General features: G+C 50.4%; 2 protein-coding genes across 5 annotated transcripts; one reads left to right on the forward strand and one right to left on the reverse strand.

The window, feature by feature from the left end:
- Positions 1–5933: 5933 nt before the first annotated feature.
- Positions 5934–13587, reverse strand: CALCOCO2 (calcium binding and coiled-coil domain 2). 3 transcript variants are annotated; one of them, XM_065699137.1, is made up of 11 exons: positions 13506–13587; positions 12460–12645; positions 11977–12079; positions 11478–11611; positions 10668–10793; positions 10090–10217; positions 9888–9978; positions 8758–8853; positions 7866–8001; positions 7428–7465; positions 5934–7062 (listed from the first exon to the last, which is right to left on the reverse strand). In XM_065699137.1, exons 2-11 carry the CDS (start codon positions 12637–12639, stop codon positions 6910–6912), a joined length of 1185 nt encoding a protein of 394 aa, XP_065555209.1. In that variant the 5' UTR covers positions 12640–12645; positions 13506–13587; the 3' UTR covers positions 5934–6909. The 3 variants fall into 3 exon arrangements, with proteins under 3 accessions (XP_065555209.1, XP_065555210.1, XP_065555211.1); XM_065699138.1 differs by lacking the exon at positions 13506–13587 and adding an exon at positions 13231–13387; XM_065699139.1 differs by having other exon boundaries at positions 7003–7075.
- Positions 13588–13784: 197 nt separating this feature from the next.
- ATP5MC1 (ATP synthase membrane subunit c locus 1) lies at positions 13785–16459 on the forward strand. 2 transcript variants are annotated; one of them, XM_065699140.1, is made up of 5 exons: positions 13785–14197; positions 14593–14641; positions 15166–15243; positions 15499–15674; positions 16242–16459. In XM_065699140.1, exons 1-5 carry the CDS (start codon positions 14082–14084, stop codon positions 16354–16356), a joined length of 534 nt encoding a protein of 177 aa, XP_065555212.1. In that variant the 5' UTR covers positions 13785–14081; the 3' UTR covers positions 16357–16459. The 2 variants fall into 2 exon arrangements, with proteins under 2 accessions (XP_065555212.1, XP_065555213.1); XM_065699141.1 differs by having other exon boundaries at positions 13787–14157.
- The last annotated feature ends 1096 nt before the right edge of the window (positions 16460–17555 follow it).

A 17555-nucleotide genomic window follows, 5' to 3' on the forward strand; every position in this document is an offset into this window, starting at 1 on the left:
CAGCAGATTGACTAGCATTCATTTTCCATTTTACAATCCCGATCCGTGCCAGAAGGTTAAGGGGTTTCCAACGTTTTCCATAGAATTAAAGATCCAGGGAGCGCCTCAGATTTATTTGAGCAATCTGTAGTGTACTTATTGCAATGCATTCAAGTGATGTACAGGGGGCTGCAGCTTCGGCGTTAAAGCGGCTTGGTTTTCTCTTCTGCTGCTTCTGAACACAAGGATTGTTTGGGTGGTTTAGTGTTTTACTGGGATTAAAGACGTTTGCATTCAGAATCCTGCATCTGCTTTATCCTGTTTCTTGTTGGACCATGTATTTTAGGCTCAAGGGCAAGAATCTCATGGTTATCTTATAAAAGTTCGCCGAGAAATATGATTTAATACCTCTTTGCGAGTGAATGTCTCTTCCAAGATGGATTTGAGGGCTGTAACTCAAGTATTTGTGGAGGATTTGTGCCTCTCAGAGCATCGCAAGAAAGGCTGAGTGTCCCCATTCGTTAAAACCCCACCAGTGTAAAGCAGCACCAACATCTCCAGGCACACTTTGGAGGTGTACTTCAGAAAGGACAGAACAGAGGTCACTAAAATCATCTTATACTAACAAGAGAAACAAATTCCTAAAGGCATAGAAACCACTGAGCTGCCTAACCTCCCTGATGTTCTCTGTTTTATATGATGAAGAGCCCATCTTCGCAACCTTTCCTATGTTTTGGATCTGATCTAGCCAAACAATAGCCCTCTTTAAGGAAGGATTGTCAAGTCTAATGACTCCATTAAGGCAAGCGTGGGTTCGTATGTGCTGCTACAGCTACGTAATAACTCTTGGGAATTAAAAATCCATATGGCTCTCGGCTGCGCTACATAACATGTGGAGCAGCTGCTCTCAAAAATGTTGTATCTGTTATTAAAAAAGGAATTGAGCGCACTCTGTGGCTCCTGAAACTGCAGCTTCTTACGAAATGGAACCAAATTCAGTGGGCAAAGCGTTCGGAACCTGCAGGCTGACCACCTTTGTTTGTCCTTCTCATTGTCACTATTTGTTTCTGCTTGCATTTAGATGCCGTAATCAGGAGCAAGGCCCCAGAGGAATACACGTTATAAAAGCACAGGCAATATTCGAGCCTCATCCTGCGCGTGGGGAAGGGAAGCAGGCAGGGGACGAGACGTCCAGATGTAAGTGCCTCAGGGCTTGAGTTATCAACTCACTCTTGAAGCAGCTGCTCCCACTGGCGAATCTCTTATGGATCAGTAGAGGAGAAGTACAGCCTGATGAACCCCACCAGGTTTCACAGGCCGGGAACACCATTGGGAAGGGTTAAAAACTCCCTGGAGCCTGAAGGGCATCAATCCCTTTTGGCAGCCGTCCATTTTTCCTCCATCCTGGCTCACTTCTGCTGTTCAGCCTTTCTCAAAATGAATGTTAAATCTGGCGAGGGAAAGGGGGATTATGCCACAGATTTTTCAGAGCGGCTTTGGCCAAATTCCTTCATGGCTGCATAACTGTTTCCCTGTCTGTAACACAGGGGTGATATTTAATTAGAACATAAGTCTTGTAAGGCCTCATTCTTCAGAGCCTGTCACATGAGGTTGTAATGTGAAAGGGACTATGTTTAACATCATTAATTTAGGATCTGCGTTGCTGATGGCTTTGCTGTATTTGAGACTCTCGGTGCCAGACTAGTATTTATATAAGACTACAAGCCCTGGGTGCTCTGAAGCTGGTAGAAGCTCTATCACCAATGTAATCTTTTACTTCTATTCCATGCTAAAGCAGGGTGCAAGCCTCCATTTAAGCCTAAACTGGTCTTGCACCAAAGTTTTAATGAGCTCTGGTGCCTCAGAAGGCAGAGGGTCCACATGGGCTCTTAAACAGACCCCTGTGCAGTCCTGTCTGCTTCCCGGGTGGGATGGCACAAGCATGGCTGTTCTGATCACAGTGTATTCCATAATATCATACAGCCAGCAGAGGATGGATGAGTGAGCTCCTAAAAGGCTTTAATGTTGCATGCAGCATGGTGCTGTGCTACGAGCTGGGAGGCAACTAAGTCAAGGGGCATATCTGTAGTAACCCAGTTTCTGGCCAGATTCAGTGAGCTACAGAAACATTGCTGCTTGGATCAGGACACAGTGTCCAATGTTCCCTGAAGGTAGTTTGGACTGGCTAGGAAGGTTAAAAAGGAAAATCTTTGCCTAACAGCAAGAGATGGTTTATGCAGAACTTAGAATGCGACCAAAACCTAACAAAACCCTCTACTTGCTGAGATTTACTGCTTCACAGACCAACGGAGCGACACGTAAACTGCAATACATCCGTCTTTATTCCACAAGCATCCCTGGCTCTGTTACTCCCCTCTCCAGCCCCCCCCCAGATGAATAACCCTTTCCCCTCGCCACACTGAATAAGCCAGGTGACTCCAAACCCGGCCACCCAGCAGATGCTTCCGCAGTGCCAACTGTTCTGAACCCCCCAGCCCATCTCCAGCTTTATTCCCCCCCTCCTTCCCCTGTGTCCCACCAATCTAGGCTGCCTGGCACATGCTGCACGCTGCAGTCCCACCGGAGTGATATTGTGATGGAAATGAGGGAGGGGATGCAGGCAGAACTGCACAGATTTACAGCACTCTGAGGGTTTCCATTAAAATCCTTGACAACTTGTAATTTATGAGTAGACCAACAGCTCTTCTAATATCCAGGGCCTAGACCCCATTCACTTCAATAATGCTGGTTTGGAATAAATGAGCCAGAGGATGGAAACCAGTTCTGTTTGTATAATGGAGGAGGCTAATAGCTGTTTAGAGAAAACAACTGATGTAATTCTGGGACCCAATCCTTTCACCACCAAAACAATAAAGGTTCGATTCTTCAGTGCATTTCATGTAGTGATTTAATTCAGTACAAAGCAGGTGATAAATGGCAGCGTTTGGATTTTGTGCTGTTATATACCCACTAAGCACCCTCTATTTACCCAAGTGCACTAGAGATAAAGGGACCCATTGGCTCCTGTGCAAGCAGGAATCGCTCAGTCTGGATCTCCACAGCAGAACAAAGATGAACAATGCCTCCTTAGGAAATAAGAGCATTGACAAAACTCCCCTCTGCTTATGGGTCATGTTGTCAGTTTTCAGACCCACAGGGGTCTGTCTGTGAGCATTCCCTTCCCCACAGCATTCCCTGAGCAGTCTGTCCAAGTGTCATTTTAGGACACATTTTTCCACCTTTCCCTGCTCTACTCTCTTTCCCTTCCCATCTCTGACATGCCAGATGCAGAAGTACCTCCACTTGCTGAGTAAGCGCTGGACTGATCCCTGTAATAAGGACTTTGATGATCAAAACACTCCAAGCCCTCGATGTGCATTATGCTGCTGGAAAGAATTATTGATCTCTTCTGCTGTGTCTTAAAATCAAACTGACAAGTTGATTACTGAGTAGAACCACTCAATTGCTGGATTGTACACGGCTTCCCTCTGCCTCCTTTGTTCACCTGCAGCTTGTCTATTTCCATTCCTTAGTCGGGAATCTTTCAGTTTCCTTTTGGCTTCCCCATTAGGGTGAAGAGCAGCAGAAGCTCTCCCAGACCATGTTCTGTGGGAGATGGGCCATGCTCCATGGCTCTGCCTCCTCCAAGCCCACAGCCAAGCCCCAGCATGGTGCTTCTAGAGGAGACTGACAATGCTGAAGGTCCAAATTGTTCTGTAGAAAGAGGAAAGAAGTCATGGATAGACAAAGAGAAGCCAGGAGGGTCATGAGTGGAGGAGAGAGGCTGTTCAAGTGAGGAAGGGGACTGTGGCTGTACGACCGGGAATCGCTTCCTGGAAGAAGCAGAGCCCCTGGTCATTTATTTCAGCCTCCATTCAGATGCTCTGACCTTCAGGGCTGAGATAGGTTGGGAATCTGGGATCTGTAACTGTCTCCTTTGTGGCCAGGCTCTTTTTTCTGCATCAAAAAGGACTTTTCCCAGGCAAAACAATGGTCTTTCCTATGAAACGAACTGACATCAGGCAGTATGTGATGCCCTCTGGGACCACAGTTGGCAGCTGAGAGAAGTTACCATCTGATTTGCATTTTACATGTACAGAAAACATTCCTGCTAATTGGAAAATGATGTGCCATGGGCAGGGACAGGTATGTTCAAAATACACTGGGTGAATGTGAGGGAAAGCCCAAGAGAAGAACCAACTTCTTGGGAAAGGAAGGCAAAGGGGCTGACAAGAATGAGGGAGAAACAAAAGGACCATGGAAAGGGAGCAGAGCTTTCTGTAGCTGAGTTACACTGCACTGGAGCAGTGGCTGCTGGTGGAAAGCAGCCTGGGTCAGTTCCTAAGCTGGACCAGACTGATGAGCCCTGTAAAGGGTTAAAAATACCTGTATTTGCAAAGATTTCCCCTGCAAAGAATGACTTTTTCCTTTGAGATACATTTCTAATGAATGCCCATTCAGATGCTACATGAATTTGGGTATAAATTGTGCCAAACCCCTCCTGCACCTTTTGCAAATGTATTCCAAGGTCCTTACCCAATACATATCAATGTAATACTGGATCTCATCCAAAGCATAACTGCATCTAATTATCAGCCATTTGAGCTACTTCTCTATTAAACCATAAAATGGAGATAGCATTGAAACCTCTTCTGATTCCAAAGGCTAAATGCAGCAGTAACTTAAATAATGGTGTAAATTACAAACAAAATGAAAACATGGTCGGAAAATATGCGTTGTAATTTATGCTTAGAGGTGAATTGATCTCTGGCTGCCCAGGGTAGGGAAGGTACGACCTGCATCGGGCTGAAGTGTGTGGCTGGGAGTCTGAATCTGTGGTGTTATTACAGGGAAATCAAAGACATACCGTAAACTGCCTCCAAAAGCCGCCATCCTCCTGAGATTTATTGCAGTCTGACCCCCTCTGCCGGTCACCCGGGTGCTGCCTGTGTCCCAGCGCCAGCACCTCAATGTAGGCCCCGGGATTCGTAGGCATTACAGGAGCAAGCAAGTGGGAAATGCAGTGTAAAAGGGGTGGAGAGGCAATTCGGGGGCACCGACGCTTGGCACCAGTAGATGGAGGCCATGGGTGGCATCACCACGTAGCTGGGTGATGGGTGACTGGATTTGGGTTTAGGACATGAGCTGCTGAAGCCAGTAGTAGCTAGGGTAGCGAGGGTAGAGAGGGAAGAGGTTTGGGAACAGGCATTTGGGTGTTTTAGTAAACCTCACTTTTGTGTCTCTCCATGTTTGAGCTGCTTCTGTTAAGACGTAAAACAGTAAAAGAAATAACATGTCATTTAGAATGAGGATGTATGGGGAAAGGTGGGGGGGAAGCTTTTTCTTGAGAAACAATAGGGCTTTTCCTGAGGAAACATGTATTTGGTTAAAAATGAGCCTCACTTTGATGGAATGTCACATCGGGAGTAAAGCTATGGCAGGAATGCGGAGATATCCTCCCGTAATCAATATTGGCAAAACATGTACAATGCTAAGTACTTCTCATCCTGAGTGAGGAGGTTGTCAGCTTTTTCTGCCAGCTTAGGGGAAAAGAGGTCAATACTTAGACGCTCCTATGGCAGAGATGAAATTCAGCTCTAGGTGTTTAGATCAGCACTACTGGGAGCAGATAGAAACAAATAGATCCCATACAGCTCATTTCAGTTTCCTGATTTGTTTCGTTATCCACTGCTATCTGTTGGCCTTCACGATATATTCCCATGCTGTGGAAAGCCACGGAGGATCAAGCAGTTAAAGAAGTGTTTTCTGTTAAACAGAAACGGTCTTGCTACCCGGAGGGACATCACTTGTGCACTAAAAGTTATTCAAGAGCTGCTCAAGTACTTTGTTATATGGAAGCTTCACCAAGCAATTGAAATGCTGCAAATAGCTCCCTTCAGACCCCATCAACTCCTCCAATGTATTTCTTTAAGAAGGAACACACATACACATCCTTTTCAAAGATTCTTTATATAGCTTTTATTCTTGTTTCTGGGTAGTTTGCCTGTATAGTGCATCTCAAGGCAGAAATACTTTGTTAAAATCTAAATTGATAAGAAAAGGTTGTGTAGAGTGAAAACAGTAAAACATTTTGAAGTCTTTGTTACTCTAAATATTCTAAAAACTCTACATAAACTTCTTAGGAGTTTCTATTGCTTCAGATACTCAGCAGAAAACAGTGTGATACAGCTGGAAAATAAACCTTGACTCATTTGTGCTTGCGTGGAAAAAAGAGCTGTTAATCATTAACTGAAAATCACAAACACAAATATGAACTGGAAAACCTGTGTGCAAAGTATTGCAGCATCCTAAGGCACTTAGCTGTGAATCACAATGTCTTGGTTTGGGAACAGACTCTTCTTGTTCAGTCAAGGTGGTTTAGAAAGACAAAAGTAATCTGTATTCGTGATTTCCTTTCAGTGAGGATGGGGAAAGAAGAGATGTGTTTTTATTCAGATTTTCTTTCTTATTAATTCTGCATTCTGGAAGCTGAGCTGGACTGATGGTGTGCTCCTAAAGATGATGAAATGTTTCTGGTCTTTGGTTAGCAATCACAGTGCTATATTAAAGCCATTATAGTAGAGATGTATCAGCCAAGAACAGAAAACTGCTGTACTACGTCCCATTCCAACCTGCATAAACTGTTAGGTGACAAATCCTGTTCTATAGAACTGGGACCTAAATTAGTAACAACAGGATTTGTAAGTTGTTTAACTTTGTCCAAGGCAGGAGACTTGAGTTTGAGGATGGTGATTCAGTTTCAGGATGTAGATGTCTGACCCAATTTGTGTGTTTGTCCCACGCTGCATGGAGCAAAAAGCTCAGAATTCCAGCACTAGCAGCATTCTCACTCTTGTCCGGGTGATCTTAGCATGAACTAAGCCATCCAGTGATTTTGTCCTCTATCACAGAGCAGATACAAATCCACAGTTATTCCAGGACATGATAAAGCATGTGGACAAACAACATCTCGTCACTGGACTTCTCAAAGGTCTCACTGCAGAATGGGCACTTCAGAAGGTGGCTCTGCACGTGGGCCTTGTACTGACTTGTTAAGGTATCTTCAGGACATACTTCAGGCTTCTACAAAGAAATGCTACATGGTCAATGAAGTACAAAGAAAAATGCAAATAAAATCAGTTTTTCCAATAGGAAATAAGGTATTCAGCAGCTGCCTGCTGCTCATTCTGACATCAGATACTGCCAGAGCTGATCCTTAAAGATTAAGGTCAACAGCTTCCCTTCTCTTCCTTAATACATGTAATTCTGTGTTATTGATTGTACATGTTAAGCACATGTAGCTCCATTTGGTTGTCTGCTATCCTACCAGGTCTAAAGCAGTAAGTAGACAATTGACTACAGAGCTGAACTTGGAGGTCGTTATTTCAAACCACTACTTTGTGCTCATAAACCACTAGTTCACGTCCAGTCGTGTCCACTTTACTTACTATGTCTGCAGCTCCTGCCCCCAGGTTTGCTCCTGCAGCTGGAAAAAGAAGACCATTTAGGCACAGCAAAATGATGAACACTGTAACATGCTGGTAACTAGGGATTCTTGAATTTGAGGATGTGGCTCTGGATCTAACCCTATTTAGGACTATGGAAGCTGGAAGTCAGCCACAGAACTAGCTGTCTCACAGCTGAATAAACTACCTAATAGTTGTCTCTCTTGGCAGCAAATGAACAGACAGATGATCACTTCAGTCAGCTCTTAACACCTGGCAGCGTTCTGCAGCTGCCAAGTCATCTGTACACATGCAAAACTGCACAGAGGTGCTGCTAATAATGGCTTTTCTACAGCATTCAATTGGAGAAGGAGGATAATTGGCTTGAGGCTTTAAGTGCCATGTATTTGTGGTTCCAGACAGAATGCCAAGTAATCTCACCACAATATGGATTTCCAAACAGAAGGCCTCCTACTTCAGGAGCTTGAACTGGAGCTTGGGAAGCAACAGAGGAAGAAGAAGCCTCTCTTGCCTGTGAGAGATGCCTCAGGAGTCTACCACTGTTTTCCCTTGGTTGCTGCAAAGGGACAGAAGGACAGAATGAGCTTCCAGAAGGTCGGGACACCATTTCATCATGCTTTGCACTAACACAGATCCCCTGTATCAGAATCAAAATTGCTCTGAACTTCTTTTAGATAGCTCAGCATTAGTCATGCTTGACCGAATGGGCAAGTGAGGTAAGAAAGGGCAAAGATCTATTCTGTGGCCTGCTTGGAAAGGCAGATAAGATGATCCCAACAGAGTAAGACACTTTAGAGGACAGAAGACTATCCTGAAAACATGCAGAGAAAGCAACACAACTGAGCAGTCACTGCTTAGACTGGATGAGGGTGCTGAGGCGCTGGCACAGGGTGCCCAGAGAAGCTGTGGCTGCCCCACCCCTGGCAGTGTTCAAGGCCAGGCTGGATGAGGCTTGGAGCAAGCTATTCTAGTGAAAGGTGTCCCTGACCATGGCAGGGGTTGGAACTGGATGAGCTTTAAGGTCCCAACCCAAATCACTCTGGGGTTCTACGATTGAGTAAGTCCATTTATTTCTGTGCTGTCAGCATGAAGCTAACGTGAGGAGCTTTTGGAATCCCCATGCTATCATGAGGAAACCGGTCCAGTCGGTCAGTTGTACGTGCCCGCAGAGCGCCCGACAGCCTGGCTGGAGGTGATGGCCCACGCGCAGGCACAGTTAGTGATCTGTTTGATAGAAAGGTTAAAGGAACTGAACACTGGACTGAGAGGTTATTGTCACACTCAATACAGGAGAAAAGTGCCGAATTCTCACCTGATTTTCTTCATCCGCTGCCTTCATTTTTTCCTGCAGAATCTGAAACAAACACTTCTGCTCCTCCAGTTCTTTCTTTAAGTTTTCGTTTTGTTGCTATGAAGGAAAAGTGTTGGTAAATCATGGGAAACTGGCAACTGAAATGACAGCTCCAAGCACTGGGGCTGCCATATACTACCTGCCTCATGCTGCCTTTATTACCAACAAACGGCACTTCATTTCCACTCGGAGTCTCACCATAGCGTGTCACCCAGGATATCTCCATGGCACCACTCATGCTCTGGATGTTCATTACAACATGTGAAATGACCTCTGAAGGGGATATATGACAGCTCAAATAAAGAGGGGGGTTGAAGAAGAAAAAGAACTCATAGAGCTGGAACATCCACCCTGGCAGGTTTCCTGGTGCTGTGAGACTTGCCTGGACAGTGGATAGCTAATACATCCTTGAGAATGAATCTTGTAGTTGGCTCTTGAATTAAATCACTGCACCAGAGCAGCTGGAGTACTTAGGGTTTCTGCAGTCATTCACAAAGAATCACTCTAAGAAACCTGAACATTTGGCCTCGCAGTGGAGGTAACCACAGCATCTATTCCAGGCATGTAATTTTCAATGCCAAAGTGAAAGCAGAGCTTCCAAAAGCTTTCTGAGTACTACATACACAGAGAGAAGCACCTCTGGAAGGTCATTCAGGACAACAGGCTAAAGATAATGTGATGGCCTCAGGCATTGCTAATGATGGTTTCTTCAGCAGAAATAAATGCCACAGCATGCTGCCCTTTTATATCCTTCTCATTGCTTCAGGGAGTGAGTTTCAGTGCTGAGGCTGGTGGATTACTTCTAAAAGGTCTGCAGAGGTTCCCTAAGAGAAGCAAGCCTTTCGTCCATAAACTTGGATTTGTTAGACATAAAGTCACCTGCAGCATCACAAGGAAACTGTGATGGTTCTACAAAGTGAAAGAAGGCCCGTCCACCCTTCCCTTCCAGAACACAGCTTTCTTGAGCTTTCCTGGAGGTCAAATCACACCAAAGGTTGACCTTTTCCTAAAGAACCCATGTCATCAAAAAAGAAACTCATCCATCAGAGGCAGTTCACCAAAGCCGAGGAAGGCAGTTCTGGGTTTGTTACCTGCAGCTGGTCCAGGTGATCCAGGGTTGTTTTCAGGCTGGTTTCCAGGCGTTCCTTGTCAGAGGTCACACTCTGAATTTGCTCTTTGAGTCTAATCAGAACAAATCAAAACACACCATCATTTCATCTATGGGAACCTAAGGCATAAAGGCAAGGTGCTTATGTGATGCCCTGTTTTGAGATATGCTGTAAATGCACTTACTGGTGCAGTTCTGCCCCTCTGCCATCATCCAGCCTCTTCAGATGGGTATTTTCCTTTCTCAGGGAATTCAGCTCCAGCTCCAGTTTCTCCGTGTTGCTCCTTAGATACTCTGAAGTACTCTGCAGCTCCTGAATAATCACAGTGAGGTCAACAGGAGGTATGCGGGCAATAGTCCTGCTCCGTACTGGAACTGCAAAACCCCTCCAATGCAACACTGCCACACAGCCTGTCTGAGGGAGGAAAATCTCCCCTTTGCATCCTGACTGCTCTTTCAGACCCTGTTTGATTTATATTAAGCCCTGAGCAAAACTGAAGGGGAAAAGATAACGATGATGTGATTTCAGGACAGCCTACAAATCATTTCTGAACACTCCCCTTCCCATGTGTTCTTGCCTCCTGTGTCTGAAGGTGTCTCTTGTTCATCATTATTGTCTTATCACAGTGGAGTGGAAAAGAATTGAAGAGAGAACATGGGAGAAACCTCTCCTTGAAGCATATGGTGGAATAACACCCAACTCAATTGCTCTTCATCTTTCAGACTTAAAGCTTCTGACTTACTGCATTAACATTTTGGTTACCTGTGTCTTCTGGAGCTCTTCCTGCAGATGGCTGTTCTGTTTCTGGAGACTCGCACAGTTTGCTTTCAGCGTCTCATTTTCTTTATGCAGGGTTTGGTTTTGGAGTTCTATCTCTTCCAGTTGTCCCTGGCAAGCAAAAGAGTTGTTGGGACATCACAGAAGCAAAGAGCACAGTGCAAAGAGCACAGAAAGATGAGCTGTGCAAAAGGGAATATTCTGTACTTCCTTCCGCTTCCATTGCCAGTGCAGACCAGATGGCTGCTTCACTCTCCCCAGTCTGTCCAAAGCTACCATCAACCTCATTTTTGAATACTAAGCACATTCTACCTCAGATCTCTGGAGATGCTCGATGTCTTCTGTGCCTGCAGCAGCCAGCAAAGGCAGAGCTTTGGGGCTTTTTGCAGTTTGTTAGATTAGCACCACATTAGCACTGTGCAGCACACAGGAGTGCAAAATCAGAGTGCTTGGCTACACAGCACTTTGGTTGCGCATACTCTTACTCCCACCTAATGGCAGGTGGTTTCCATGAAAATGACATTTTCATTTAAAAGTCATTCAAAATGCCCTGAAACACTATGTGTTCAGTCACTCCCTGTTACAAAAATGCTCACAATGTAAGTGATGAATAGCAGGCAGAGAAACAAAGGCTGCCCAGATCAGTGTGACGGATCAGTAGCGAAGCCAAGAACAGAATCCAAGTCTGGTGAGTTCTAGCTTGGCAGCTGAGTCAGCAGATCACCCCATGTTAGCAGGGAGCATATGCCAAGAAAAGCAGAGGCAGTAAAAAGCAGGGGAAGAGGTGCTACAGACCTGGGGGGTAACCACCAGGGTGTCATCGTCAGTCTGTATGCTGAACTGAAAAGGCACGCTGGCTCCCCGGACCATGCCGTCCTGGTCAACGTAGCAGAACTGATAGTATTCATCATCTTGTGGTAGGTAGCAAGCTTCAGACAAACACAACCACCCCGTCATATGCAGCTTGTCATTAGTCAAGTCTCTTAACTAAATAGCAGAGAAATTGGGACCCTCAGAAGACTGAGCCACCCCAGTTCACTATTGCTGCTAATGTAGCACCCAGTGTTCAGCATTGTTAGTAATTCCTTGTGCCAGTGCTAAGAACACAGCTATCACTCGGTCTGGATGGCAGAATGTAGCAGATTTAAAATGCTGTGATCTATGATGGGATTTGAAACAAGCCTCCCAAAGGGTGGTCCTACAGAGAGGCTCTAATTCCAAACACAGGCGACAGAGTGGGAGTCCATGTGCAGGAGCACTCACCTTCCCCGAGTGACCCACAGTGCCACCTCACCTTTGAACTGGAGCTGTTGCTGCACAGTGGTGTCTCTGTGGCTGTCACTGGGCAGAGGAGCCCACATGAATGTGTAATATTCCCGGGTTGTTTTCCATCCCACCTGCAACAGCAACGTTGTTATATGGCAGCCCACGGTTCACGTTTCTCCTGTGGTCATGGGACTGTATTGGCGCATAGATCAGTTACTGGGAGGACTTTTGCATTGATATCCTGACTTCTAAGAGGTGCATGAAATGATAATCATGGAATTATGGAATGGTTAGGATTGGAAAGGACCTTAAAGATCATCTCGCCTTGAAGCTGTTCAGGTCACAGCAGGTCTGGCCCTTTGTCCCTAGGCACAATACAGATGTTCCATTACACAAGGTTATTAGTGAGAAAAAATCCCCCAACTCTGTTCCATCAAAAGCTGAGCTGTTTGTTTCTGCCTCCTGCTGCTTTCCCATCCTTGGCACATCTGGTTTCACAGGATGCACCTACCCGGAAGATGCCCACCCAGTCCTTCCCACGAGGAACGATGTTCTCCGTGAGGATGTAATGACAGGTTACGTCTCCTCCAGGAACATAAAACTTCTCCATGTTGACAAAGATGACCTGGGAGAAGTGGCAGCTGTCTACAAACACAGCAGAAGTGGGAGGCTCCTCAGAGATCTCCATCATGGATGCCTGCAAGAGGAAAGGAGAAAGGGATTATCTCATCTTTGGATGCTGCAGACATAATTGTGTCCATGACAGGTACGAAGAGGTTCAGCTTGGGACTGAGGTCCACATTGCCCTACACCCACACGACGGTGGCCAGGCTGCTCCTGACATCCACAGCAGCTTGCAGATCCTCTTTAGCAGGCACGTGTAAGGCTCCACCGCTTCCCAGCCACCGTGCCTAGTGCTGAGGCTGCCGGCATGGCACAGCAGCCCCTCTCCGGCATGGGCCTCCATGCACCAGCCCCGCTGAGTACCCTACAGGCGGTAGGGCAGAGCATGGCAATGGACGTAGCACAATCCTCCAGGACATCCCGGGCTGCAGCAGCACTTCTAGGTCTCAGTAAAGCACAGGAACCAGTGCGCAGTTCACTCAAGCCTCTGTCTTTGGTGCCAATCTTCCCTACCCTGCCGTGCCCCATGCTCCCAAATACCAGGTTGCTCTTGAGAGCCACGAGATGGAGAAGAAAACAGAGGTAAGGACAGCACTTTAATGGTGTTACAGCATCGCTGTGGGACAGGACCCAGGGTGCCCCAAGGGTTAAAGATCACCTGCAAAGAACACTAAGAGGCTGGATGCAGCAACGCGGTGGATCCTGCTGCAGAGAACTGCTGGCACGGTGCAGACACTCGTGCTCTTGAGGGGAAACGGGACCGGCCTCACGCCGCGGTTGGACACCGGCAGCGTCCCCATCCCCGGGCCGAGAAACGAAAGTGAAAGCGGCCCCGCCCCGCCCCGTCCCGTCCCGTCCCGTCCCTCCGCACGGCCCCGGTGGGGCGCAGCCTCCGAGAGGGGCGTTCGAGGGCCCGTCCCCGGCCGCACTCACCTGGGGGCACGGCTGGAGACCGGTACTGGGGGCTGCGAGCGGGCGGAGCGCAGCGGGGGGGCGGAGCGCAGCGGGGGGCGGAGCACAGCGGGGGGGGGCGGAGCGCAGCGGGGGGCGGAGCACAGCGGGGGGCGGAGCACAGCGGGGGGCGGAGCACAGCGGGGGGCGGAGCACAGCGGGGGGCGGAGCACAGCGGGGGGCGGAGCACAGCGGGGGGGGCGGAGCACAGCGGGGGGGCGGAGCACAGCGGGGGGCGGAGCGCCCCCTCCTGCCCGTCCGAGCCGCCGGGGCTCGGTGCGGGACGGGCCCAGCCCGGGGCCGCGACACCGGCGCCGGTCCCGGGGGCTGGAGGGCACCGGGGAGGAGCCGGAGCCGGAACCGGAACCAGCCCCGCGGAGCCCGCTATGGCGCACGGCCCTTTAGAGCACCTCCGGGCCTCCAGCCAATCAGCACGCAGAGAGAGAAAATAACTAGCCAATAGCAGCCAGCATAGCGGCACTGCCCTCCTGCCCTATCCCTCTGTCCCGGATGCATAGTGGGCGGTGCTTTCGCTGTCACAGCCAATGAGAAGCGCGGATGTTTTCCCAGCATGCTGCGCGCCGTGCGCGGCGGCAGCCAATGAGCGCGGAGGACGCGGGAGGGACACGGCAAGGTGAGCAGCCGCCGCCGCAGCCCCGGGCGCGCCCGTGCAGGTCGGGGCCGGGGCCGGGGCCGGGGCCGGGGCCGGGGCCGGGGCCGGGGCCGGGGCCGGGGCCTCCCTCCCCCGCTGGGCCAGCGCCGGCTGCGCCGCGGCCTCCGGTGTGGGGCGGAGAGCGGCGGGGTCTGCGCTGCCGCCGGGGCTCGGGCGGGTTTAGCCGGCGTTGGGAGGGGGCTTCGGCTGTGTCGGGGGCCGCGGAGCCGTGAAGCGCCGGGTGCGCCCTGCGAGGGCCCAGGCTGGGCTTAACGGGCGGGGGTGTCCGTAGGGGCCAGCCTCGGGCGCTCAGCGGATGTGCTGCGGCAGCCCCGGGGGGGGGTTTGGCGGGGGGGGGGTGGCCGGGAGCAGCGTTCCCGGCTGCTCTTAGTTGCCGTTCTGCTTTACCCGTGTTAGGTCAAGCACGATGCAGGCTCCTCTGGCTCTCCTCGGCTCCCCGGCGGTGGTAAGCGGCCTTTCTGCAGACGGGTGTTGCATTTGGAGGGGGTGCACGGCTGCGGGTGTTCCCGTGCGTTGCCCCATGGAACGCGCTGCCCCGGCTGCCCTCAGCCGAGGGGGGCCCCTGGGGTGAAACAAGGTGACCTCTGGTGACCGGAGGGCGATGCCGGCCGTGCTGGTGGACACGCAGCGAGCTGCAGGCCCGGGGCATCCCAGGGAGAAGGAGCAGAGGTGCTCAGGCGCCTCTTGCCTCTGCGGTGTGAGCTGGGAATCAATGGGTGCAGCTGCAGGACCGACCGAAGGGCTGTGGCGGGTGCCACTGCTGCAGCGTGTGGCTGGGGGAGTTCTGCACAGGGACTTGTTCCAGCTGGCTAAGAGGAATGCCCTACGTTTGCATTTCCCTTTGCTTTTTAGTCCTGTGGGATGGTTTCAGGCCATCTAAGACTGCTCTTCATGAACTAACTGCTCTTTCCTGAGTGGTGATGTGGACACATCCAGTGATGGGAGCTCATTGTCTGTGTTTTGCTGCAGTTCCGGTGCTGCTCCAGGGCTCTGGCCAGACCAGTTTCCGTGTCTCTTTTCAGCAGGCCTGAGCTTCAGACTCTACAGGTGAGGCTCTCAGTGGGTCAGTCAGGTCCTGGACTCCTGTGCTCACTGCCTGTGGTACTCCATGGCTCCTCCTGCAGTGGAGGAGTAAGTCTGTGTATCCGGAGAGTGGCCAATAAGGGGATGTAGCTCCTAGCCCGGCTTGGGGATGGCTTTGCAAGCGTGGCTGCTCTCGCTCTGCCTTCAAGAGTGATCGTGTTTGAGTGACCCTTTCCATGCGATGAGAAGTGTCATTGGGGTGTGTTCTGCCTCCCGCAGCCACCCGGCCTGTCCCCGCCACAGCTCGCCCGCCGTGACTTCCAGACCAGCGCCGCTTCCCGGGATATCGACACTGCCGCCAAGTTCATCGGCGCCGGGGCTGCCACGGTCGGGGTGGCTGGCTCAGGAGCAGGGATTGGCACAGTGTTCGGCAGCTTGATCATTGGCTATGCCAGGTGAGAAGGATAACCAGGCTGGCTTGAAGTGAACCGCTTCTGCCAGCACTAAATCCAAAGCTGTTCCAGCTCTCTCTGGAATACGTATCCGGCTCTACATGTGTGGAAGCAGGTTAATTGAAGCACTGGTTGGAATAGAAAAGCGTCATGATGATCCATTATGCTATTAAAATAAAGAAAGCACCCGAATTGTTTGAATCCCCCCTATAATTCCTTATAAATGGTGCAGCTGCTCTGTGGAGCTCTGCCTGCCTCCAGAGGAAGCGCAGCACTCGTTGTTAGCAGGAGCTGTTGCACCGTGCCACCAGGATGGGTGGCCCTAGCCTTTGGGTGGCCCTGGCCTTTGGCCATCAGTGTGCCTGTACCACTGAAGCTAGGGGGAAACCACGGCTTTCTTGTTCCAGCCAGTCTGCCATAAGCTGGTTTGTGCTCCAAAATCTGTTGCTTCTGTGACACAATCCCGGTTTTCTATGGCACAGGCTCTGGTTTGGGCTCGTTTTCCTCACTGTGGATCCCTTTTTGTTTCCCTTCTCTCTCTGCTTTGTTCCCCCTCGTGTTGATGCTCAGGAACCCATCCCTCAAGCAGCAGCTTTTCTCCTACGCCATCCTGGGCTTTGCCCTGTCCGAGGCCATGGGGCTCTTCTGTTTGATGGTGGCATTCCTGATCCTCTTCGCTATGTGACAACTCGTGGTCCTGGCTGTGGCTTCCATCACTCTGCGGTTCGAGCCTGCTTCCATCCCAGCGCTCCAGACTGACAATTAAAGAAAAGATTTCTCTAAATAAACTGGTGCCTGTGCTTGATTTTTCCTTACGTTCCTCTCCAGCAGCGGGGAAGTCCTTGGCTGAGTTGAGGAATTGCTTGGAGAAGGCAATATCCCAGCTGTGGGGTTGCTCACTGGTAAAGCAGGAAGGGGGACAGGGAATGGTGGTGGGAGGCGAGGAACACTGATGTGGAGTAACCTGAATGAGAGACGATGTCCTTGCACAGAGCCATTCACACATCCTAGAACAGCAGGCTGGGTTGGCTTGGGAGGGATGCTAAAGCTCATCCAATTCCAACCCCTCTGCAGGGACTTGCACTAACCTGGTAGCTCAAAACCCCAGTGAGCATTGCCCTTGCAAAGCCAATACAGAGCTGACAAAGGGTTGGGGTTTCCATGTGCTGTTTAGAGTGTCCCGTGTCATGAAAGACGGAACACAGGGAGGTGATGGGCGCTTGGGAGCGGTGCTGCTGTTTGCAGGGCTGTGTTAGCGGGGAGCAGGCTGGGCTGTGCTGCCACATCCCCTCCTGGCACTCAGGAGAGCTGGCTTCAAGGTCATGGCCCTCCTCAAGGCACTGCTTTACAGCCAGGCCCCTGCTGGGTGCTTCCCCTGCAGCACAGGGGAGGTGGAACCTGAACACCCACCGCAGGCTCTGTGCCGAGGGCTGGGGAGCCTGGGTCCTTACTTGGGTCCTTACCTGGCTCCTTACCTGGGTCCCTACCTGGGTCCTTACCTGGGTCACTGCAGGTGCTCTGCGTGCTCCGAGCCTCTGGAGCTGCCATCTCCATGGGGCTGCTCAATGGGAGCAGTGCGGGGAAGGAGCCTGACCTGAAGTCTCCTTGAGCCCCCCCGGGGAGAGCAGAAGGGACTCGAGGACAACGTAAGGGTTGAAACAGAGACCCCTGTGCCCGGGGTGCATCCCTGCGGGTTAACCCGTGCTCTACCGGGTCCCTCACAGCCGCTCCCCAAAGCGCCCTTTTCCACCCCAAAAAGCTCCAAACTCGCGTTTCCGCTGCCTCTCCCCCGGGAGACCCCCGCCGCAGCAGAGGGCGCGCTACTCCTTGCGGAAAGCCCTACCCTCTGTGGTAGAGGCGCTCTGGTAGCGGAGGACGGCTCTA

Source organism: Lathamus discolor, chromosome 20 (assembly GCF_037157495.1).
Source record: "Lathamus discolor isolate bLatDis1 chromosome 20, bLatDis1.hap1, whole genome shotgun sequence".
NCBI classification, from domain to species: Eukaryota; Metazoa; Chordata; class Aves; order Psittaciformes; family Psittacidae; genus Lathamus; species Lathamus discolor.